Source organism: Cetorhinus maximus, chromosome 22, assembly GCF_964194155.1.
Source record: "Cetorhinus maximus chromosome 22, sCetMax3.hap1.1, whole genome shotgun sequence".
NCBI classification, from domain to species: Eukaryota; Metazoa; Chordata; class Chondrichthyes; order Lamniformes; family Cetorhinidae; genus Cetorhinus; species Cetorhinus maximus.
The window spans coordinates 57,135,586-57,160,986 of record NC_135900.1 but is presented as its reverse complement, the minus strand read 5'-3'; the positions used below and the strand labels follow the sequence as shown (position 1 = coordinate 57,160,986).

Below are 25,401 nucleotides of genomic sequence, written 5' to 3'. Positions count from 1 at the left end.
GACTAATAGCTCCATTTGTATGTCTTTGCTTTAATAGGTATGTTCTTTCGTGAAAGCTTCTACCCATTTATTATGGCAATTTATTTAAATATGTGTGTCATTGCAAATATTTTGATAACAGCAATTCACAGCCTTAACTTCAACATGCTGGCTGTATGTGTGCAAGGTTCTGTAGCAGTCTTAAACCAAGTCTTGTTGATTTTTTTCTGTCTGTTAGAGTATGGGTGACCAAAGTGAAACTTATCTCTCGTGCCAACCATTTTTTTAAAGACTGAACTAGGCAGTTGTAACGGAAATATTCTCAGCTGTTTCAAGCGGACTCATTGCTAATATGTGCGAAGACAATGATTTTTCTGAAGTGGTGATGCCCTGCAGGGGTAGAATAATTAGCATTCATCCAGCTGGCACTTCACAAGACACCAAACCTGCATTAGCAACTCCAAGCTGGGTTTGGTATTTTTACTGAATCTTGTCGGCATATGTTTCATCTCTCCAGCATTTTATTTTTGTCTGTGTTGCAATTTGTTAAGTGCTAAATCCTCAAGAGGCAGACTGGCTGAACACATCAAGAAAACTAGAATAGAATTGGTGTTTCCTAATCGTGACTGACAAAAACCGTTAAGCATATAACTTCCGTGAAAAGCTGTTTTATCTACTTAACACTGTTATCCATTTATAAGCTTAATCTCACCTTGTATCATTTGTTAGACAGCATCTTTATGTGAGGAAAGTGCTTATTTATCAAATGATCCGATTAAATGTGTTTGACTGTATATTCAAGCTGTGGTAATGCCAGCTTATCAAGCTCACAATTGATTCAAAAGAAAATGATATGTTCAGAACTGAAATCTTGTTAACATTAATGGTTAGCTGCCATGCTGAGTTACTGATCTTGGCTGTGCCATTGGGAGTGGTGCCAAGCAGAAGCTGGGCAATTCCTCAGACCTCTGGTTTGCAACTTCAAGCATCATTTGGTTTTTCTGCAGTTCAAATTGTGGGCAAGCACCATATGAGCAGCAGCTGCATGCTTTTATGTTGCTCAAACTAGCTCCCTTATCTTGATGGTATGCACCCTAGGCTGGTGAAAGAAATCAGACTGAAGATAGCAGAAGTTGTAATCACAATTTCTCGATTGTCCTTCGATAGGCAAATTGTGTCAGAGGACAGGAGAGTTGCCAATGTTACACTTCTGTTCAAGGAAGGAAAGAAGAATAAACTAGTTACAGACCTGTTGGTTTAACATCAGTTATGGGCAAATTCACAGATCCATAATTCAAGAAAAAATTAGCAGTTAGAAATGCATGACATATTTTGTTAAAGAAGTCTCATTTATTGAAGAGTGTCTGATTAAATAGATACCGGCAATACAGTAGCTGCAGGGCTTAAGCATTTTTAGGAGATATTGGATAAGGTGACACATAGGCTTATTTAAAAAATTCATAAATATAGTATAAGAGGAAATTCTGCAGTATAGATAGGAAGCTGGTTGAGAAATAGGTAACAAAGAATTAAAATAATGAAGGTTACAAATTTAAAAAAAACCTTTGCATTTAAACAGCCCCTTTCACAACCTCAGGATGTTCCAAAGTGCTTTACAACCAACAAAGTCCTTTTGAGGTTTGGTCACTGTTTTAATGTAGGAAATGTGCCAGTACAGCAAGATCCCACAAACAGTCATGAAATAAATGGTCAGATCATAGGAAAATAGGAACAGGGAGGTCGTTTAGCCACTCTAGCCTATTCCATCATTCACTGAGATCATGACTGACTCATTATACCCACCTTTGCCCTATGTCCCTTAATACCTTTAGTTAACTGAAATCCATCTGTCTCGGATTTAAAATTAACAATTTATCTAACATCAGTTGCCATTTGCAGAAGAAAATTCCAAACTTCTACCCACTCTTTCTGTGTATAAGTGTTTCCCAATTTCACTCATGAAATGCCTGGCTCTAATTTTTAGACTATGGTCTCCAATCCTAGACTCCCCCGCCAGCGGAAATAGTTTCTCTCTACTCCATCTGTCTCCTGAATGTCTTGAAAACTTTCATCAAATCATCCTTAACCGTCTAAATTCTGGAGAATACAATCATATTTTATATAATATCTCCTCATAATTTAACCTTTGAAGTCCAGGTATCATTCTAGTTAATCTAGGCTGCACTCCCTCCAAAGTCATTATATCCTCCATAGTGTGATGCCCAAAACTGCTCACTATACTCCAGGTGTGGTTTAACCAGGGCTTTGCATAGCTCAAGCATGATTTCTTACCCCTGTATTCAAGTCCTCTAGATATAAAGGCCAGCAGTCCATTAGCCACTTGATCATAATCCACGCACTTGCACTCTCAGGCCTCTTTGGACCTTCATTGTTTTTGGATTGTCCCTTAAAAAGTACCCTGTTCCATTCTCTTTAGGTTTAAAGTCCAACATTATCTGTTTTAGGTGTTGGTTGAGGGATAAATGGTGGCCAGGACACTTGGAGAATGTCTCTGCTTTTTGAATAGTGCCATGGGACCTTTTTATGTCCACTTGAGAGGATAGGTGGAACCTTAATTTAATGTCTCATCCGAAAGATGTCACCTCCAACACTGGAGCTCTCCCTTAATACTGCACAGAAGTGCTAGTCTAAAGTAATTGGAGTGGTTCTTGAACCCACATGTTCTGACCTAGAAGCAGGAGGCAAGGTTGACAGTGTTGTTCAAATTGGAGAAGGGATAACAATAATGTACCTCAGGGTCCAGTGGTAGGTCCACTTTTATTTTCTCTTTATAAAGATGATTTGGACTGGGAAATGTGAGTAGGGTTATTTCCACTAGGACAAATTTAATGGTGGTTTTTACATGATGCAGGGTTTTAATAGGATGTATAGTTTGTCTGCTTGGGGAGTCAGTTATGAAAGTGATCAGGTTGAAATCCTGAATAAGGGAATGAGGAGAAAGTTAGAAAAAGTCTTTTTTGAAGCAAAAACAAAAAATGCTTGAAAAACTCAGCAGGCCTGACAGCATCTGCGGAGAGAAAGACAGAGTTAATGTTTCGAGTCCGTGGCTAAAGGGAAGTAGAAATGTGATTAAATGTATACTGTTTGTGGCGGGGGTGGGGGGGGAGACAGGTGAAGCTGGATAGAAGGGTGGAGGCAAAGGAGAGATTGCAAAAGATGTCATAAACAAAAGGTCAAAGGGGTGTTAATGGTGATGATACTGGCTAAAGGAGGTGCTAATGGTGACATTAAGAGTAGAAAGCAGAATGAGCAAGTAACAGATGGCCTTAGTGAGGGTGAGGTGGGGGAAGGGGACGGATGTAGGAAGAAAGATCGAAATAGGCTAAAAGGTGGGGATAAAACTATGAATGAAAATGGAAATAATTTTTTTTTAAATAATGAAAATAATTGGTAAAATAAATGAATAAAAAATAAAAATTAATATTGAGAAATGGGGATCAAAAAGGGGGTGAGGATGGAGGAGAGTGTTCACGATCTGAAGTTGTTGAACCCAATGTTACGACCGGAAGGCTGTAAAGTGCCTAGTCGGAAGATGAGGTGCTGTTCCTCCAGTTTGCGTTGGGTTTCACTGGAACATTGCAGCAGGCCAAGGATGGACATGTGGACATGAGAGCAGGGTGGTGTGTTGAAATGGCAAGTGACAGGAAGGTCTGGGTCATGCTTCGGACAGACCGAAGGTGTTCTGCAAAGCGGTCATCCAGTCTGCGTTTGGTCTATCCAATGTAGAGGAGCTCACATTGGGAGCAGTGAAACGTTAACTCTGTCTTTCTCTGCACAGATGCTGTCAGACCTGCTGAGTTTTTCCAGCATTTTTTGTTTTTGTTTCAGGTTTCCAGCATCTGCAGTCTTTTGCTTTCTTTTTTGAAGAATGTTTTGGGAGCATGGAATGCTTTGGCAAAGGGAGTAGGTGAGGTAGAGACTGTTGATACTTTGGGAAAAAAATTAAATAAATATTTGAAGAAGCAGAAGAGACAGGGCTATGGGGGGTGAAAATGGCAGTTGGATTTGGGTTGGATTCTTCTAGCTAAAAAGCCTTGACTGATGTGATGGGTCAATTGCCTACTGTGCAGTAAACTGTGGGAGATTTTGGTTGGTCTAGGGTTCTGCCATTGAAATAAGGAAGCTGGTTTTGGAAACATAAACATGGGACTGGCACACAAGCGTAGCTCTTTTAAAGTGCAAATCACATAAGCAGCAAAAGTGCTTTGGAAGAAGTCTTTAATCCTGCTTGCTACAATCGAGCAAAGGTGAGGGGCAAAAATAATCAGAATGACTGGTCTTATGAATGCAATGGAAGTAGAAAATGACAATTGACAATTTAATATGTTGTCCTGATTTTACAAAGTTCTTCTCATAGCTCTTTTTTTCATTATTTAGCCCCTGCTGCTCGGAAACAGATAAAGATTTGGCATTGCACTAATAGACCTGTGCATTCCAAAGTTGATTTATGAGTTTGAAATGCCAGTCACTGCTGGACACCACAGTAGTGAACATGAGTAGCAGGTGGTCATTGATGCAGGGTGATTATTGTACGAATTAACCCTTTGGTTCCCTGAGGCTTGCTTGTGGATCAAACGGTAAGTAACGTTCCATTACTGTGAATTAGATGTAAAGTCCCACCCTAAATCAAACATCCTGACTTGCAACACCCCATGTTTGAAATGCACTGCCAAAGCCATTAATTTGACCCTCAGCGGCCCCTGATTCATTCAGAGCAGTGTGTGACTATCCAATCAGCTTGTAATAAAGTTGACATGCCTCTCTGCTTTTTCTGGGAATAGCGTTATGTTGATGTTTAGGTTCATTCTGCACAGAGCTGGGGGGAGGGGTGGGAACATGCAATAAACACATGATTATTGGCTTTACTTTGCACTTCAGTGCATCATTATTCATCCCTGAAGCGAATAGAAGGCAGTTAGACTAACGACGAGATGCATGACGGGGTCGATTGAACACAGCACTAACCAAAATTCAGGTCCAGTTGGAAAAAAAAGGCATTGTGAGTGCTTTATATCAGACCCAAGAATTGGATAAATGACACAGGGCAAATTTTCCTCATCTTTTCCCCTGGAAGATGCCTGTTTCTCTGGTAGAAAGTGTGAAGTGTGGGGGTACAGAGGCAAAGATCCATTGTTCTGAGCCTCCCCTTACAATGTCCACTGTTCATCAGGGCTTCCTCCAAGGGCAGAGTAAAATGGTAAATAATATTCCATTGTTGTGAATTAGATGTGGAGGCACAGGCCTTTCACCTCAATTCCATATCATTGTCTTCCAGAGACACCCAGGTATAGGGATTGTCCCAAGAAGCTGGCAGTGAGCCTTGTTCCGGAACTCCATCATCTTGGTGGGTCTGAAGGGACCTGACAAAAAGATGAGTAGGATTATAAAGGCAAGGTCAGACATTCCTTAAAAATGCCTGGCCTTCCTGTTTTCCATAAAGCCCGAAGATTCTATAGCTCATGTTCAGGTCGCAGTGCAGGATTCTGAGCCCATAGGGTTGCCAAACCTCCAGGATTGTCCTACCCTCCAGGAGTTAAATCTTAACCTCCTGGGCACTGTTGCGCGCAGTTCCTTTGGACTCTTTTGTTTAATTAGTTATAAAAGATATTGGAGCTGGGAGAAGTCTGACCAACAGTGAAGAAATGACCAAGTAGCTAATTAATAGTCCGATTATTTTTCAATTAGTATGGGAAGCGATGCACCATGGGGATAGGTGTGTCGATGACCAATGAGTGGATCATGTGATGAAACATCCAGGAATATGTCAAACCACAGCTGGCAACCCTATCACACCAGCAACTGTGCTCCACAAGCCATCCTATTTTCTGGTGCAGAAGCCAGTCAGAGAAATTGTCACCAACAGGACAGTAATTTTATTTCTTTTAAATTAGCTGTGGGGACTACCTGTGCCGGGTGTTTCTTCTTTGTTCCATTGCTGAAATATCTTGTGCCCAAGGAGTGAGTGCTAATGTCTTAGAGCCAACACAAACTGGACACAATGGACATTATCTCATCTATCTATTCCAGCCAAAAAGTGCAGTGAAACTCCTTTATCAGCATTAACAGCTTATAGCCTAACGCATTATAGTAATGCAGAAATCCCCAAGCTCTTCTGTTCATGTAGCTGTATTATATCCACGTTCTGGCACTCACTGAACAATGCCAGGACCATAAATCTTTCTTTATTGAAGTATCTGAGCCAAACTTAACTAAAACAAATTGAGCAAGCTAATGTACAATAGTCTGTTCACACTTGCCTTGGTGTGAATTACGTGATTATCAATCCAATGAAAATATTAACATATGGACAGCTTTGACCAGTGAGTGAATCTTTAATCCCTTCACACCTGTGCAGTAGGATGTCTATGACCCTCTTTCTTGCTTCATTATTGTATCTTCTGCTGGCACGTTGCTCTCCTCCTTTTATTTACTTTCTGATTTGTTCTGAATGTTTTGTGTTTTAAAAAAAAATTCTGAAGCCAACTGCTTCCTAGACCTTTTGATCAGCACAGTATTTTCAAGTTAAACTGTTCAATATTTATGTACTTGTACCATCGCAGATGTTAGTCTTCAGTCAGTTTGATTCACTCCACGTGATATCAAGAAATGACTGAGTGCATTGGATACAACAAAAGCTGTGGGTATAAACTCAATCATCAGCAAAGTGATGGAAGGTGTTGTTACCAATGCTATCAGGTGGCACCAACTGACCAATAATCTGTTCACCAATGCAGTTTGGATTCCACCAGGACCACTGGGCTCCAGACCTCATTTCTGCCTTCGTCCAAACATGGACAGAAGAACTGATTTCTGAGAGTGACTGCCTTTGACCATAGCAATTGAAGTCAATGCAAATCAGGGGGAACCTCTCCACTGCTTGGAGTCATACCTAGCACAAAGGAAGATGATCGTGGTTGTTGGAGATCAATCATCTTAGCCCTAGGACATCACTGCAGAAGTTCCTCAGGATAGTGCCATAGGCTCAACCATCTTCATGGCTCTTCTTTTCCAAATTGATAATATATTCACATTTCATTTCCAATTTTCTACTACTCAGAAGTCACTTATGCATTAAGAGGAAAATTTTAGAAGTTTATGCTTTCCCAGGGAGTGTTGGCTTCAACAAGCATCTGCTGAAACTTCAGACATGCAGTACCAATAGCTTTTCATCTGTCAAAATTAATAGGTGGAACATAATGGGCAGCTTCCAGAGGCTCCCTGGCAGAAACACAAATTTCAGGGAATATGTAACCTGCGATATTGGTCATTCAAATGTTTAAAGAGCAGATTTTAAAGCTTCAAAATAATAATGTTGATATTTGAGGGAGGTTTTCCCAAAAGGATTAAAAACTATGGGCGGTGTGCCTGCACTTTTCTGGTGTGCACTCCCAGAGGTGAGGCTCCTTCCCAGGATTGTGCAATTGGAACAGCCATCCTGACTGCTTATTTGATTAATGAGTTGTATTTGTATAGACGTTAGTTTTCTACTGTGACTGAGTTGTAGAAAATTGATCGTATACTGATAGATCCATGAGTTGGCACACTGTCTGGAAACAGGGCATAGTGAGAATCAATTGTATTCTCAGAAGTACACCCAGAAGCAGAACCAAAGAGGTGGGGCAAAGAATGAATGACTGACTGAATTCTAGTTTATTTCTTCTATAGCTGCGCTATCATGGTATTGCCAATGGTATCACAGACTGATCCATTATTTTAACATTTCAAAATGTAATTGCATTCTTTCTAGAAATAGTACAGCTCAAAATGAAAGCATGCCATTTTGTTAATGTAACCTATTTCCCACCATTCATAGGGGCTTTGGCTCAGTTACATTTGCTGCAGATTTCCCCATTGATTGTAAGAGGAGGTGTCTTCATCCCTTCACTTTCTTTAATCACTTTGCATCCTCCTGTACTGATCATTCAGTGGCAATATTACTGAGGTTGTAAATAGTAAAACACAGTGTAACCAATTTTAATTCATTATCAAGCTAGTTTAAGAAGTTTGTATTACACTGGCCCTATTAAACATTGGTTTGGGTCACAATTGATCAAGAAAAAAAATAAGAAAAAATCATATTTCAGCACTGAAGACAAGATAGATTGGTTTAATTTAAATGTATTTATCTTTGAAATAAATATTATTTCCTACAATCTTATTTTGTATTCAAGTAAAATGTGTTTTATACAGTTTTAACACTCTGCACACAAATGAATTACATGGAAAGAATGTAATTCTGCTGTACCAGCTTCAGAAACATTAGTAACTGCAGTGCCCATGAGTATTTTTTTTATAGTTCCATCAATTTTAAATACAATTGTGAATTTGGCTTTTCCCTCTTAAAATAATTCCTATGTTTAATATTTCAAATACGTGAGTTTCACATATTATGATCAATTGGAAGCTTTTTGAAATACAATGTGAGGGTCACGAATGCAGTCCACAGCCAGAACTACACATTAGTGATGTAAATTAAAGAATTATGATTTATCTGCTTTTTTTGGATAAATATTGTGATACGCTTGCTGTGTAAGCCCTTTATTGAATGTGATAATAGTGCACTGAAATGCAGGAGGTACAGATCTAATAAGTACAATATTAGAAAAATAAGTATAAGGTTAAATTTCCATAGTCTTCTCTTGCCCAGTTTCAGAGGTGTGCCAATAGTCATCATAAAGTTAGTTTCATGAAATTTAATTTATTGCAAGTACAGTCATGATTTTTTCATCTGGAGTTTTAATTCCAGACTTCAAAGGAAGCCAAATCAAGATATTGGGCCTTTTGTCACGTTCAGATTATCCAGTTTGAACTCAGAAACACATATGAGGTCTTTTCTAATCCATACTTAGCCCTCTCAAATTGGTACATTTTCTCAATTATAAATTAGATTCCTTCAACCTGGGTTTAAAGCTAGCCCAGGCTAATGGGGACAAGCCTGTCATTCCCATTGACTGCATGCGCCCAGAACAATATGAGTCTGGACAATCTTAACCAGACTCCCAGAGTGCAGAAGACTGATCATAATCATTACCTGTTGGAAATCTCAATCTAGGATAACTAGGGCCTGGAAAATAGGAATAAAATTCTGATTTATTTGGGCTTAAGCAGCTTTGTTGGTTCAGTTTAAAGAGGACTTGCCCTATCTCTAAACCATACTGTATATTTAGCCTAGTTGTTTGAAACTATTCACCAATATTAATATGGGAAGGAGAGAGTCTGAATAAATTACAGTTTATTAGATTTCTGATTAGAATAGGGCTCAGAGTCAATTTTTGCATACGATTAGTGTCTCGTTGTAGGTTCCTACCCAAGTTCCATTGCATGTAATATCTCTTCTTCATATCTTCATACCCTTCTCTTGGAAAATAGTAGAAGGGTTTGCACATGAATGCTCCTTCCAAGGCTGTAATCATTTTTATACCAGCTGATGAGGTGAGTAGTCTTATACAGCAGGAGCTTCTTATGAGCTCCTGTAATCCAAATATGAACATATCACTGGATTTCAAATCCAGACTTCTGATTGTCACTCGCCTGGAACTTAGTTGAAATAGATTCCAAAACTGGAATTCACCAGATTATGGATAGTTGTGGCTCTGTGCATGATCCTTATACGTGTACTTGATTAATGACAATTCACTTCTGGCTGGTGCAACAAAATTGGCAAAAGAAGCCCAGATTCCAAGAGGAAGCAGCAGAAATACCTGGCCTAATGTGGGATAGGATGAGAAAGATGTACATATAAATATGCCAAGTAACAAATATAATATGAAATGGCACAGGTCTTGTTTTAAGTGATTTAATATATATATTTTTATAAGAATTTTTTATAGGTTAATTAGACTTATGCATCAGATTAAATTAGTGATGATAACGGTGGCCAGAATGAAAAGTCATGACTCCATCACTGCTTCATTGTGAAGTATATTTGCATTATATCTGAACTAAGCATAAAGTAAACCATCAATCTGCTACATATTCAGGACTTTGTGTATTGAGGGTTACATTTTTATTTTTTTTCAAATCCATTTGGTATACAGTTGCATCCTGTTGTTTTGGGCAGAGAATGACTGCTCTGCCAGTATGCCTTCATTACTCTAGTGAACAAGTCAATGCCGTTTCCTTCTTCATGCCATAATCATTGTTTTCCTTCTTCCACCTTTAGAAAAGGATGGATGGTATAAGTTCAATGATGTACTTGAGGCTATTTGAGGTAACAGTTTCTTTCTAAAGCCCTTCATGTGGTGTCACTCGTTACTTTGTGCTTCTGAAAGTTGTGTTGGTTGAACAGTCTGGTGAATTACCTTCATGTCTGGATTTTTAACTAGTGGTGAGCTTTATGTAAATGTTTTAACAATATAATTTATGTGGCGAATGCAGTAATTGTTTTCAAGTTGGGGTGACAGTTTCACAAGTTGTGTCCCTCTGTGTATACTCCCAACTCTCTTTTTTGTCTCTTTTTCAACTCCATTGATAGATTTGCACAGCACAACTGATTCAAACCATCTCATCTGGAGCCCAGTTAGAGAGTGAAAGTGGGAGACACAAAGAAAAAGTCCAATTAGAAAATAATTTGCACTGAAGTGTGTGATTTCACTTGTATTTTTAAGATATGAGTTCTTATTTTTCTGATCATGGTACTCCTTCCATTTTGGTAAAGCCATTTTAGTATATCAACTTTCTGTTGGTTTCCCTGATTTTTATCATTTGTTCTATAAGAGGATTATTAAAGTGTAACAAAAATGTAAAAGATCCCAATGCACCTCTATTACTGTGATAACACAGTATGTATCCTAGTTGACCAAATCCAATCCAAGAGGTAAAGCCAAAACCAAATTGAGAGTGCACGTACTTTCTATGTCAATCACTCATTCTTAACTCTCAAAATCCTGTATCACAAATCAGAGCACCTCATGGTGGTAGAGTATTCCATATATGCTGGGGAAATTAAGATCATGACCTGAAAGGGGAAATTAAGATGCTCCAAATCTTGAATGCTGTCAAGTGATGATGGGGGAAATTGGCAATGGCTGAGAGGTCATGTGTCAGCCGAACAATTCCATTCTCTCAAAGATTTATTGAGATTCATCTCAGATAAAGGTGTTTATATTTCGCTTTCTGCTGCCATTTTTATTTCAGTGCTCTTAACATCTTGTTAACTCGGAAGTCAGCTCTAAAATGAAGAATGGTTTCCAAGAAAATGGAGGACGATTGATGTTTGTTATGTTCATTATGATGAACCTTCATTAACTCCCAACTTTTGGCCAATTTACAAAGGCCAACATTAAAATAGAATTGCCCCATACCAGTTATTGATTCCCCTTCCTCCATCCTGACTCTGTGATGAAGTACTCTGTCCAATCTGTTACTGAGCCATATGGATTAGAAAAGCCCAGGTTCAGTCCCTGGCCTGTGGTGAGCTAGTAGATTACTAGTGGGGTACCTATGGCTGAAGCTATTGGCCTTCACATGGCTCAGCTAGGGAGGGGAAAAATCAGCCAGTGTTGCTGCTCTTGATTGTTATCTAGTAGACCTCATTGTCAGGAAACAATAATCTGGTTGAGGTGTTAAACTAAGGTCCCATGCACTTGTTCAAGTAAATGCAAGAGACCCCTTGTCATGATTTGAAAAAGAGCAAGAAAGTATTCCAGGTGTGCTGGTCAACATCCATCCCTTAACCAGCACCATCAAAATAGATCATCTAGTTATTCATTCATTCACTGTTTGTGGGACTTTAATTTGTGAGAATTGAGCCTAAATTCTCTGAGTCATGGAGACTCCGCACCTTGTCCAAAATGGTGCTGCCCCCATTCCAAAAGGATCATCTTTTCACCGCTAAGGGAACAGAGGTGGACATGACTCACATATGGGGGAAAGCCAAGCCCAGCAGCGTCATTTGAACTCAGTGCTGAGTTCAAACAGACCCCATTTTCATTGGAGTGGGGGGGCTTATACCACAGTGTATGACTTATGATCTTTAGAGTTGATGTAAATGCTCATAAAGGGCAATTAAGGTCTGTGGAACTGCCAAGTTGTCAAGCCTTGCCCTTTAAATTTGGGGGAAAAAAGCCTGCCTGTGTCTCACAGTTGAAAAAACAATCAGTGCTTATAATTTCAGTAGCTGTTTGTTGATATAACCCTAAGGGCTATCATTATTACTGCCTGACTGCTCTCACAACCCTCATTATCACAGTGGGGGAGGGGCTGTAAATTCACAGTTTGACTGACAGCTCCAAGAGATTATTAAGGGATTCACATTCTTTGATGTGGGGTTATGAATGCAAATATTTGGTTTTTATAAAGGACTATGTACTTGAGGGGATTTAAATGTATTGAATGGGCTTTTATCAATGAGAGCACTTTTTATGCAGTGAAGTCTGTAATAGATACTTTGAACTTTATTTTATTTCATCTCACCATAGCTCCTAAGGTTTGCCCATGGTGGATACTGGGTGAGTTGGCATGGAAGGTGTAAGGGCAAAGGGAGGTGGGTGGGGCATGAGTTGGCACCAAGTTTGCATAGGGGCTATAAAGGGACATGGAGGTCATGAGTTGGCATTAAGTTGGCATAGGGGCTATAATGGGCCTTAGGGGTGAGTGGAGGGACATGGGTTAGCATGGAGGGAATGAGGTCCACTGGTATGGGTGCAGGCATGAGTTGGCATAGGTAGTGGGTGGGGGGAGTGAGGTGATGAGGAATGAGGGCTGGGGGGCCTAATACTGAACAACACAAGTGGTACTAAGTCCCAGAGAACTGAGATGGGCCTTTGCAGCAGCCCCTGTGGCTGCCACCAAACTGTTCCCAGAGGCGGAGGGCCTGACTTGAGTGTGTACCCGCACCTCCACCCACCACCACCACCACCACCTCCTCCACCACCCCCTCACCAACCCCCCTCCCCCCCCACCTGAAACAAAGAACCTACCATTTGGTGCACTTTTTCCTGAGACCAGTGTGGCAAGTTGGAAAATTTCCCAACTCTGCACACCTGACACAAGAGTGAAAATCTGGGCCATGGTTTGCTGCATTTGCCTACTTAAGAACAGTGACATTTCCAAAGTATGTGAAATGCCTAGGGACATCCTGAAGATGTGAAAGTGGCTTTATAGTTGCAAGTTTGCTCTTTCTTTTGTTCTGGGCCATGAGAATATGTAGGTATTCAATAAGGGAAGGATCAGTCTTGACTATAAAGGTTGGCATCATTTAAATTCCCAGTGCTCACTGTCCAAGCTGATACACAAAATATTACTACTTTATTGAGTTGCCATAGGAGTGCCAAAACCCTTCACTGCTATCAACCACACAAATCACCACCTCCAGAGAAAGATAAACATAGCACAACCAATACCTAAGAAATGTTGCAAATAATTCAACATAAGGGTCCAGATTATATCTTAATCCACAAGAATGAACCTTGGACTGCTTTGGGTTCAAACCGATTTAATCACTCCTCAACACCTATTATCTTTATCATTAATTTTATTTTTATTTAATACTGCTGATGCATTCAATTGCAGAGCTGTTCTTGGATGCCAGCTGTGGCCATCAGTATGGTGCCAACTTCAAGAGTCAGTCATGACCATTCACAGTGAGATTTCTTTTGTTGGGATGGCACTCTGCAACTTATATGTTCAGTGCTCAGCACAAAGTAATCCTGTGAAAAAGTATGAAGCTTATTAAATCAGATGGTGTGCAGTCCTTGCATTGCTTTACTGAGGAGGCAAAGATGTTTGTTTGGCTTGATAATGATTCTATAATTAGACAAGTGTCACATGCTCAAAACAGAAGGACTGCTGCACCAATGAATATAACAGCAGGGTTGTCGATTGTACTCTTTGGTATACTGGGTTCCATCGGTTCGCTGTTCTACATGTATTCCACTGTTAGCGTTGCCACAGTTTCAACAACAACTTGCATTTACATAGCACCTTTAACGTAGTAAAGCATTCCAAAGTGCTTCACAGGAGTGTAATCGAGCAAAAATTGATAGTGAGCTAAAGAAGTAGGCATTAGAATTGTGACTAAAAGGTTGGGTGAAGAGGTAGGTTGTAAGAAGCATTTTAAAAGGAAAAAGAGGGCTGGGGGGACAGAGAATCCTTCTGAAAGATTTTTTGAACTCCTGTTGTAATCCTGTAGTTTGGTGTCTTTAATGCAACAATTCCTGTTTTAGGCTATGACGAAGAGGTCTTTTGGGTAGCACATGTTACTGCACGTACATCTGGTGCAACGGTATTTATAATTAGTCCAAAGTTTCTTTTCTAATTTTGAGATTAATTAATCATTTCCATTTTTCATTACCTTTTTCGTCTGATCTTTCTCCTGTGCCTCACAAATGACCCCTTCTGCAGACAGGAATTATTCCGAATCCTGTTGCAATTCATGGAAATTCAAGTATTTCTTCTGGTGAAAGATTTTACATCAAATTGGCAAGTCCAAAGATGAGGTAAATTTGTGAAATCTGAGAGCGTCTCTGGTTCAGAGCTATTATTTGGCATGAACCCGAAAGAAAGAAAATACACAACTCCACATGTTGCAGCTGGCCATATGTAGCAGAGAAGGTAGGATTCAGCTAATTAACACAGCAGACTTAAACAGGCACCTCATCTGTCAGTGTAGTTAGTCTCCTATTGGTGCTCAGCAGGGGTAGGTAGTGCTTCTCATTCTTTCTTTCTAATGGTCTGCTGCCCACCTAATTTCGCCTTATTGTCAGTCACTACTTACCACAGCTTGAGCTCCTCTCAGGGGGCTAAGTTATTATCAAAGGATTAAGAACATGTAGCCTTGTACCTCTGACATTTCTGCCTCCTTTTCTATGCCAGAACACTAATTAGCTGTGACTAATTAAGAGAAATGTTCCCACTATAGAAACCTAATGTAGGGAGCCATGAAGTAGCAAGGGAGTGCAAAGGGCTGGGCTGTAGCCGGATTTGCTGATCCACTCGAGTTTACTGCACTACAAGAGGGGAGAGAACTAGATCACCTTTCAGTGCAACCAGTATGAAAGGCTTCTGATATCAAGGTAGCTGTGGCGTCGGCTCTGCTTGTCTGTGAGGAGTTCAGAGGAAGCTCTGCTAGTGAAAACAAATGTTTTTCCTGACACTTTCTGGTTGTCAAGTCTCTATTTAGCACCACAGTTGCATGAGCAATTTGTGTTTTGCTCTGTGTGCTATACAAAATATTATCTGCTGATCAGCATGGGCCCTGTTATTAGAAACTCGCTGCCAGCTCACAGTCCAAGTCAGTGTGTTATCAAAGTTTAGCAAGGAGGAAAGGTGATGGGCTTTGTTTCAAACAGAATGGATGGAACACATCTTAATGTTTATTTTGTTTCTGAAATGCAAACTGATTTTCAGATTTGGGCAATGGTTTTTTCATTTTCCAGAGCCATAGTGTTACTTGTCCAATGAACTGCCTTTTTTCCTTTTTGTCAATTTTATCTCTGGTTTTCAATCAACTTTATTAGCCCCAGCAGTGTTTGGTCATCACACTTGAATTCAGAAAGATGGATCTAGGATCCAAGCCTTGACTGAGGTGTCAATTGGATTTAAGGCCAATCAGGAAGATGGAACATTCTGTGATGGCTGAGCATTCTAGAGAGAACAAGGAAGAAAGAGCTTGTGTTTATAAAGAACTTTATCATGTCCTCCTGTTGTCACAGTATAATTTATATATACTTAAATATTTTTAAATACAGCCACCAGCATTACATGAGCAAATAAAGCAACCAGCTCATGCATAGTGAAATCCCACAAACAACAAATTAATAACCAGATAATCTATTTTTAGTGTTGGTTGAGGAATAAATGCTGGCCAGGACAAAGGGAGAGCACCCATGCTTTAATCGAAGATCTCCAATATCTGCCTAATCAGGCGAACTGAGCATCAGCCGAAAGACGGCATCTCTGATAATGCAGCACTCCTTCAGTATCACATAAAAATGTCAACCTAGGTTACGACTAATACGATACACAGTACCACGAACTGAGCCAAGTCAATAATTCTCTCTGCCTCTGACTGCATAGCCGTGATTAGAAACTTCAAATAAATCCATATCCTTCAGCTTCTGGTATCTCCACTTGCCTGGGTGGGTGCAGCTCCAACAACACTCAAGAGGTTTGACACCATCCAGGACAAAGCAACCTGCTTGATTGGCACCACATCCACAAACATTCACTCCCTCCACCACTGATGCACAGTGGCAGCAGTGTGTACCACCTACAAGATGCACTGCAGGGACTCACCAAGGCTCCTTAGACAGCATCTTCCAAGCCCACAACCGCTACCATCTAGAAGGACAAGGGCAGTAAACACATGGGAACACCGCCATCTGGAAGTTCCCCTCCAAGCCACTCACCATCCTGACTTGGAAATATATCACCATTTCTTCACTGTTGCGGGGTCAAAATTCTGGAACTCCCTCCATAATAGCACTGTGGGTGTACCTACACAACATGAACCTCAGCACTTCAACTAGGCAGCTCACCACCCCCTTTTCAAGGTCAATTAGGGATGGGCAATAAATGCTGGCCCAGACAGCAATGCCCACATCCCATAAAATGATTTTTTAAAAAATGACATTGCCTCTTAAAGGGCTATAGTTGAGATCCATTAAAGAGAAATAGTAAATATGCTGCACTCTAAGACATGCTCAAGTACTGTGCTGGAAACTATATAGAATGGCAAGGCCTGAAAATACACTCTTTTGAAAAGGAATCATGGGTTGTTTTAAGCTCTGCAACCAATTCTTCCAAACGAATCTTTCTTTAATTTCAATTTTGGATTTTTGTTGAAAGAATTATTTTCAGACCTCTGTTTCTATTGATTTTGTCTTGTGAATTTTTGTGTTAAAAATTAGATCTTAATTTCACAGCAGCCTCGAGGTTATTCATGGTGCTTGCTGGAGTTGGCATAGCTCATTAGTTTGCACCAAAATCTACTTTTTATAGTTTGGTCTGGCGGGGAGGGTATGGTGAAAGGGTGTGTTTTCTTTTACATTTATAGGGGCAAGAGAAGGAAATGTATGATATTTTCATCTTTGGCACCAAATGTCAGCATTAATCTCTTCTAGATTACATTTCACCTTGGCCAAACTCATGGTAAAGCTGCATTCTGTGTTCTTATAATGCTAACTTTATCCAATTTTGTTTTTTATTTATTGTTTCACAGGATGTGGGTGTCACTCGCCAGGCCACCTCCATCCCTAATTGCCCTTGAGCTGAGTAGCTCGCTAGGTCATTTCAAAGGGCAGTTAAGAGTAAACCATATTGCTGTGCACCTGGAGTCACATGTAGGCTAGACTGGGTAAGGTTGGCAGATTTCCTTCCCTAAAGGACATTAGTGAACCAGAAGGGTTTTTACAATGACTAGCTTTCAATTCCAGATATATTTTTAGTAATTGAATTTAAATCCACCAGATGCTATGGTGGGATTTGAACCCATGACCCAGAGCATTAGCCTAGGCCTCTGGATTACTAGTCCAGTGACTGTACCACCGTCTTCACCCTAAATCACAGAACGACCCTTCTTCAACACATCAGTGTAACATTCCAGTTTCACAAACTAACAATCCATGCAGAGGTTTCGAACGTATCAGCCATTGCATATTGAATTGTGAGCCCTGTTGTGCTACACATCAAGTGCGCACATTGTTTTTTTCCAGCATGCATCCAACTCCTGGATCCATTTGCTGCTATATTTTCCAGTCGTTATGGCTAGCGGCACAGATGGAGACCAGGCAGTTCAGCAGCCTTTAGTGTCAAGTTTGATCTGCTAGTGGACCTTTTAAAGTGGCCTAAAATTGTCTCACCAAATAATGAGCTATAATTTTGCTTAAATATTACAACCATTCACATGAGTTGCATAATTTTTCATTCATTTAGGATATGATTGCCATGAGCAAAAGAGCTCCAAAGGGTCACAGAATTTTCAGCATTTTTGTTTTCAATTTCCAATAGATTTTAGCATGGATTTTAGTTTTGAATTTTTGGGGTTTTTTTTATGTTTTCATGTAAATAATACATATTTCTTTAACTTATCCTAACTCTGTTTTCCAGAACCTATTATCTGCTAATTCACTCTAACGTCAAATATAATTGAAGTATTTACATGGCTTTAAGGAAAAAAGAAATGAAAAAGGAGCTCTTGTAATGCAAACTTTCATGGGAGCTCAGGGTGTGAGAGAGCCTCGAAATAAGGAGTCCCACAACAGTCAACAAGTCCAGCAAAAATCAATGTTAAAATTCAGCTTTGAAAGATCCTAAATATGCTATTTCATGAAATATATGATATGCAAAAAAGTCTTACCAGGGAGATCAGCACAAGAGCTGGAGCACTACACTACACAACCACCATTTTTCCACCAACCTTACCAGCAGGGCCTGTTCCACCCACCTGGCAATAGCCCTGCAGTCACAGGCTCAGAGCAGCACCAATTTAAACTGGTGGCAAATCCTGCATGACATCTGCAATATTGGAATACAGTCGTGAGGCCATCTCCTAGCTCAGCAGTTTTTTAACCACATCCTGTTTCTAGGCTAGTGTAGGAGTCATCAACTGTACTGCTGTCACTGCACTACTGCATTTCCCAAAGTAATTTATGGCAGCCATGTGACCCGCCTTTTTCCAATCATTGACCATGTATGGTGCATATAAGTTGAATTACTCTGATTAGCCCTTTGAAGGTGCAAATATGCCAAAAACAGCTTGGATATGTGCCTGACTGGCATATCGACATGCATGGTAAGCCACAAAAGATCTGTAATGTTATCGAGGCACGGCAGATGGAAAGGTAGCCAGGCCACACTTTATGCCATCCATACTTGGGCCATTTTCTTGGTCAATGGTACTGGTGGGTAGGCTTCCGTTGTAACTTTCTTAAGGAGTGCCGCCTTCTTCCACTTCTGTTCCTAGCACATGCCATTATTGTACATGGTATTGAGTCTGACATCTGCCAATTGCAAACATGCTGCTCTGCCCTGTGGGGAGGGTACCCCAGGTAACCACCTCATTCTGCATTTCTCTAGCTATCAATTGGTGCTGTTCTACATAATCACTTGGCAACAGATCCCATTTCCCACCTCAGTTTTTCCATGCCTTGGTTTCTCCCCAGCCATTTCTCTTGTCTCATTTCAGCATTGGAAAGGCTACAAAATCTTTGCAGCCTTTTAAAGATTAAAAATATTATTTCAGCTCTTTAAGTGCCTACAGCCTTCGAATGTCTGCTGACACACAATCATCTGCATACTCCTTTTAGCAAACTTCCAGCACCAAGCCCAATATGAATTGAGGGCTTAAGTAATTAAGATAAACCTGGGAAAATTCGTCAAGTTGGTCCTGCACAATGTTTATCACTCAGTGACCTTCCAACTCTGGCAGTCATATTGAAAAATCATCATCTGTTGTTTAGGGAGCAAAACTTATCAGACTATTTAAGGTATTGGTATTTATATAGGAGGCTGATTCCTCACTTGGGAACCCCCTATGAGAAGCAACACTTGCAGGAAGCGGTGATCACAAAAACATGAGCCCTCAAGTCATAAGGACAAAGCAGTCTCGCAGTGGGAGCCTGAAACAGGCATTATGCCTTTCAGTTGCCTATGTAATGGCCATAAATCCTGTTTCATGTTTGGGCACTGCATGCCCTTTTTTTTTCTTTGTTGGCCTTTACCAATAAGGTGGGCAGGACATTTCACCTTTTAACGAATGTGTGCCTCCTGGTCACTATATTGGAAGTTTATAAGGCCATTAAGCACCCAAAAACTGCACAACCTGTGACTGCATTTCTAGGCCAGTGGATCTTGTGTGGAAATTCCTAAGCAAACAGGAAAGTGTCAGGAATAGAATTCTGAGGGTCACGTGTTAACTTCCTGAAAGTGGACTTAGTAGTGATTACAAACCCAACAACTCTCAGCCGCAGCCTGCTTCTGTTGATGCCTCACCCTGGTCACTGTATTGGGACAGATCTCAATAACTCCCTGCACCACTCACCCCCCGCACCCCTCCCCCCCACTACTGCCGCCACCCCCCTTCGTCAGTCACTCAGATTGGCTAATGCCAAAGTCATTTTCTTTTAACAACAATGAATTGGAGCAAATAAACTGATGGGCTTTTGTGCTGTCTGCCTCTTACAACAATAGTAATTTGAATGTAAAGAGTGTTTATTAAATTTGGTTGTAATTAATTCTTTGTTAAATGGCAGCTGTCAAGCAGAGTGCTGAGAGGATCATGGAAAATGCAGGCAGACAGATCACCCAGATTAAAAGGGAATGATTTCTACTTGTTTGTGCAATACACAAAATGTTCAGGGGAGGAGTGAAAATACCTAATATATACAATTCCTGGTGCCTAAATGCTCCATTTTAATTTCAATGTTGGCTCAGTTATTATGCTTTTTAGTTAGTTGCAGCTTGCCGGCAGACATGTTGCTAAACCTCATTTTCAGTTGCCATGCGTGGCAACCTCTCTGATCCTTGTTAGGAAATTTTAGAGACAAAGAGTTCACTCTTGCTATTGTGGAGCTTATGGGCTGCGAGTGAAGCCTCCGCAGCTGCAAGAGACCCAGTTTGGCTCAGCTGTAGTATTTAGGCAAGTGCAGTCTCCTGGCTTTGTCACTGACTGCCAACAATGCGGGGAATGTCTTTCAGTGCCTGTAGCAATGCTGAACACAGTTGGGGATCAGTGCCAGGCATTCATGTCGTACCTCTTTTCATTGCAATAGATTATTAATTCAAGTCTAAAGGTCTGTAGTGTTTGGGGGAGGTGGTGCCGGGGTTTGGAGGAGTAAAGAAAGATGATGATGTGAGAGTGCTTGCGGCTCTGCTGAGGTAATTTTCATACTCATTGGAAGACATCAGCATTGAGGGTATCGTGTTCCTGTTGACCCATTCATTATTAAAAGTGTACAAGTGCCATGGTTCTCAACATTTTAACAGCCAGTCATTGTTAAATCCACCTGAGTCATCCTTCCAGCAGCATCACCTCTTAGCTGTCTCTAAAAACCTTCACTTGTACTGGGTTAGAAAATGTTCCTTAAATGGTGAGATTAGACTGATGTTCTGTTTTCTGCACTCCTGTTGATTTGTTGGACCTTTCTGGGCTGGAAAGCAAGCGGCGGCTTGATGAGGAAATGGGCTGCTAATGTGACATGCCAGCCTGGAGTCATGCACAATTGGTGTGAAGAAATACAGAGGTCACACAGTGTCAAACACAGCAGCTCTCCCTTCTTTCCTGTGGCTCTTGAGAGATGTGGGCAGAAAATGAAGTGGATAAATCATAGCCGTACAAGTGATAAGTGAAGAATCAACAGGATAATTTGAGTTTTTAATCACAGACACCATTAGAAGCAATCTGACTTCTTCATGTTTAATTATTCTGTTGTGAGAGTAATGGAACGGTATTTAATAGAGGAGATGGGGATCACCCGCTGGCTAGAGAGTGTGTGAGAGCCCCATGTCTCCTCTTTTCAGGAAGGCCTGTCAAACAGAAGTGGCTGGCCTTCTCCAGGCTGAAGGACTCAGGAGGTAAAAATCCCACCTGCTGAGGGCTGTCGGCCAGTCAGAAGCTGGCAGCTCTGTTGAACGACAGTGCCATTGGGGAGGTGGCAGCTGCACTACACACACCCAAGGCCTAGGATCATCACTGGATCCCAGGCCACAAGTGAGTGATAGTGGGAGGGAGGTGGCGGGGTGGAGTTGAGGGATGGGGGTCAGCATCAAGGGCAGGTGGTGGCTCTCAATAGGCCCCCCCTTCCCAATGCCTGGTCTCTGAGTGCCTTTGAATGAGAGATTCCCCCCCAACCCCACCAAGGCCCCGGAGGGATTTGTATGTCGTACTCCATGTATGGTGAGACCCCACCTAATGTTGGATTTATACAAGCGACAGCGGGATAAGGCCCTTAAGTGGGCATTAATTGCTGACCCGAGGTCCTCGATTGGCAGCAGGATGGGAAGATTGTCCACTGGCCTTCCCACCATGGATTTAATTGGGATGGAGGCAAGAAGGCAGCAGGGACACCACCCGTCACCATTCTGCCTGATTAAATGCCCTCCCCACCTCCAAACTTGCCATGGGGTAGGGCATTAAATTCCACCCAGGGTCTTCCATGCATTTGTAATTTTACATCTTTGAGTTTAAATCCTTTTCTTATGGACTAATAACAGCAGATTGAAAATTTGAAATCAAGTTTTCAGTCCCCTAATGCTTAGCAATTAAGATTCTTTATTATGTACAGTGCTAAATTTGCCCCATTTGTACTGCCTGTCAGATTGACTGTCAGAATCCTTGAACAACTGTATAACATGTTACATTGCCAATCTATCTGGCTGGGCTGGGAACTTGGCTTGACCCCAGTCACAATAAAATGACAGACCTAAAACCACAGATACTTTTGACCCAAGCAGCTCTTTATCTCCAGATGCGTAGGGAGAAACCATCTCCAGAGGCTCAAATGCTGCCTCCACAACACTGCAGTGCTGCCCCTGAATTCTATAGACTTCAAGCGAGGTGGAGCCAATGATAGTATTGTGTATGTGGTCTTTAAAAAGGGCAGATTTAATGATCAAAATAGCCTTTTCTCATTCCATTTTTTTAATGTACTTATGTTTCTGAATTTCTCTCTGAATTGGATGAGCTACGTAGGTGCTTAAAAGTCCTTTTTTTAAAAATCCAAGCCACAATCAGGCTTTCTTGGGGTGTTATTAGTCTTGGATAGTAACACAAAACGGACAGTTGTGAGGGAGTACAGAACAAGAGCACATAACCTTAAGATTACAGCTAGGTTGTTCAGGGGTGATGTCAGGGACCACTTCTTCACGCAAAGGGTAGTGGGAAGCTGAAACTTTCCTCCCAAAAAGCTGTTGATTTTTTTTTAAGGTGATGTTTAAACTTAAGATTAGGCTCCTCCTGTTTGCGCTTTCTCATGGTTTCCTAACCCATACATTAGTTACAGACAGGCGATTCATGTGAACTTCCCACCACTGGGTGCGTAGGACTATCCTGGTCAAGGCTGCTTCTGTGATCTTGCCTCCTTGTCTGTGAGGAAGCACCTGGCCTGCACTTAGTACCTCCCCATGGTAAAGTAACTGAGATAGGGAATTCAGCAGAGTGTGGTATGTTGGCTTTACAATATTTAGGTACAGTTTTTTTTAACATTTGAAAAGGAAATTGTTGATGCTTAAGTGGAGTCCAGTATAACCATATGTTCAGGGTTTATAATTTGCATGAATCTCGCAACCAACATTCTAATAGATCTGATGAAACTTTGCAAGATGTCTGCATGTCACTGTTAGGTCTATGGATTGAAAAATATGATTAGATTTTGATTGATTAAGCTTGTGATGCTGAAGTTTAAAAGAGAAATACACTTTTAACACCATTAACACTGTTCCTCTCATCCAAATTATCCTTATTCATATTTGCTGTTTCCTAAATTTACATATTGCACAAAGATCTTAAAATAGGTAGATATCTTGGTCAGGTCAGGTGTAGCATAGTCATATGCAATGTGGTATATTGAACTGGCCTTTGTAACTAGCAGAATAATCCAAAAAAGTCTATTATGGCAAAATTACAAGATTGTATTTTGATTTTAAAGTTATATATTGGCTTTATGTTACTACATATCTATGTTGACTATTACATTTGCTTTAAGCTAATAATTGCAGTGAGTTTATGTTACCTCAATATACTTAGTTGTCAAAGCTAAAAGATGCAATCAACCAAATATGGTTTTGTCTTCCCTGTTGGTCATATTGGATTTGGTCATATGTTAAGTTGGGTTAACCAATCAACATTTTGAAAAGGAAGGTAAAAGAGGGATTGAGGTCAAATCTAAATCTGTATTTGTTTATCTATGTTGAATAAAGTTTATGCATCATTTTTCCCTTTTCATCAGAATAGGTTAGCCAGCCTGTCATTTAACTAGTCTACACTGGATGTTAAGAGAGTTGATGACAAATTCTAATTTTTAATTTGTTGACAAATTATTTTCTATGTGGTTTAAAGTGGGAAGTTCATGAGTAAAGAGCCAATGATTGGGATATCTACAGGTTATAGCTTGCACAAAGTAAATAGTAGCATCTCAAAAAAAAGGAAATGTACTTTTGGATCCGTAATGTTTTTGCTCTCATGGCTGTAGAGATTTCTCTTTCTTTCCTCAGCAATGGTACACCAGCTCAATGAAAGTCATCTGCGTCTGGCTGACAGACCGTTTAGATCTGCAACTCCATCTCTACCAGTTGAAGACGCTGATCAAAATAGTCAAGGTATAAGTAAACAACTTACTCCTTATTTCTGAATAGGCCACTAAGAGGAAGTTAGAGGGTACTATCTTCACCGGACAAATAGCCGATAAACTCCATTTTATTTGTGAAAAGAAAGAAGCAAAGGTCATCATCATCTCAGTGACATTACATGCATCTGATGCAATGATGAGTTTCAGCATATTTGACATTGTCATATTGCGTGATTGCTAAGAAAGGAAAGATTTGTTTGACAGGTTTTTAAGGAAAGTAATGACTATGTAAAAGGGAGATGCAGTGACACGTTAATAATCAGGATTAATGGCAAGATCAGATCTGTTATTTGCATAAGGGAATCACACAGACAACACCCTCTTTTGAAGAATAAGGCACAGTCCTGTAGACTTGTAAAGATGCAGTGAAATATTTTTGCATGTGAATTTGCAAACTGATAGGGCAGAATTTTTGTTTTGGGTTTGGGACCACAACGTCAGGATCACTTCTCGGTCCTAACCCCACATAGCAGGAGCATGACACACAAATGCAATTTTTGTTGGATTGGCCAATAAGGACGGTGGGTGTCCTCCTGATGGTGGAGGGCCAGTAGGACATGTTTGGGCAGTGAGAAAGCTGCAGCCTGCTGATGCAGACAAGGAAGAGAGAGGGGCACCCTCTCAGCACTTTTAAAATCTTTGAGAATACAAATGGCCACAGCTGCCAGACCACCTTTGTGGAGGGGGAGCCCTTATAATAGGATGTTCTGCGGCCATTTGTAAGTATGCTGAAGGGGTGAGAAATGCTTAAATAGTGAAATGGTGCTCTGGCCTCTAGTTTGTCGCCAGGAAGTCACCTCCTTTCTCTGGCCATGTTTCGACCCCTGCAGGGTCAGTGTATGGGAGAGGGGCCTTAATAGGCCCCTTAATGCCCTGAATTGGTTAACAGCTGCTTGCAGGTGTATAGCTGCCTCACCCCAAACCCAGCCTCCTTAAAAATTCCCTGGAGGCGGGGCAGTGCATGCCAGCTGGCAATGGGAAACTCTGTGCCTATCTGTCTTTGGCGGGCTTCTGTAATTCTGCCATAGTGTAGGAATATCTCCTCTAGGAGCATCTCCTGAAAGGGTAGGCCATGCCTGACAAATCGGATTGAATTTTTTTTGAAGAGGACTATGTT

At 40.8% G+C, this 25,401-nt stretch overlaps 1 protein-coding gene across 3 annotated transcripts in view; it reads left to right on the top strand.

Moving 5' to 3' along the window:
* Positions 1-25,401, top strand: part of cadps2 (Ca++-dependent secretion activator 2) — a 782,646-nt gene that overhangs the window by 750,121 nt on the left and 7,124 nt on the right. For all 3 annotated transcript variants that reach the window (XM_078568371.1, XM_078568372.1, XM_078568373.1), the window contains one exon: positions 24,151-24,255. In XM_078568371.1, the coding sequence (XP_078424497.1) occupies positions 24,151-24,255 (105 nt within the window). The remainder of the gene's footprint in view (positions 1-24,150; positions 24,256-25,401) is intronic.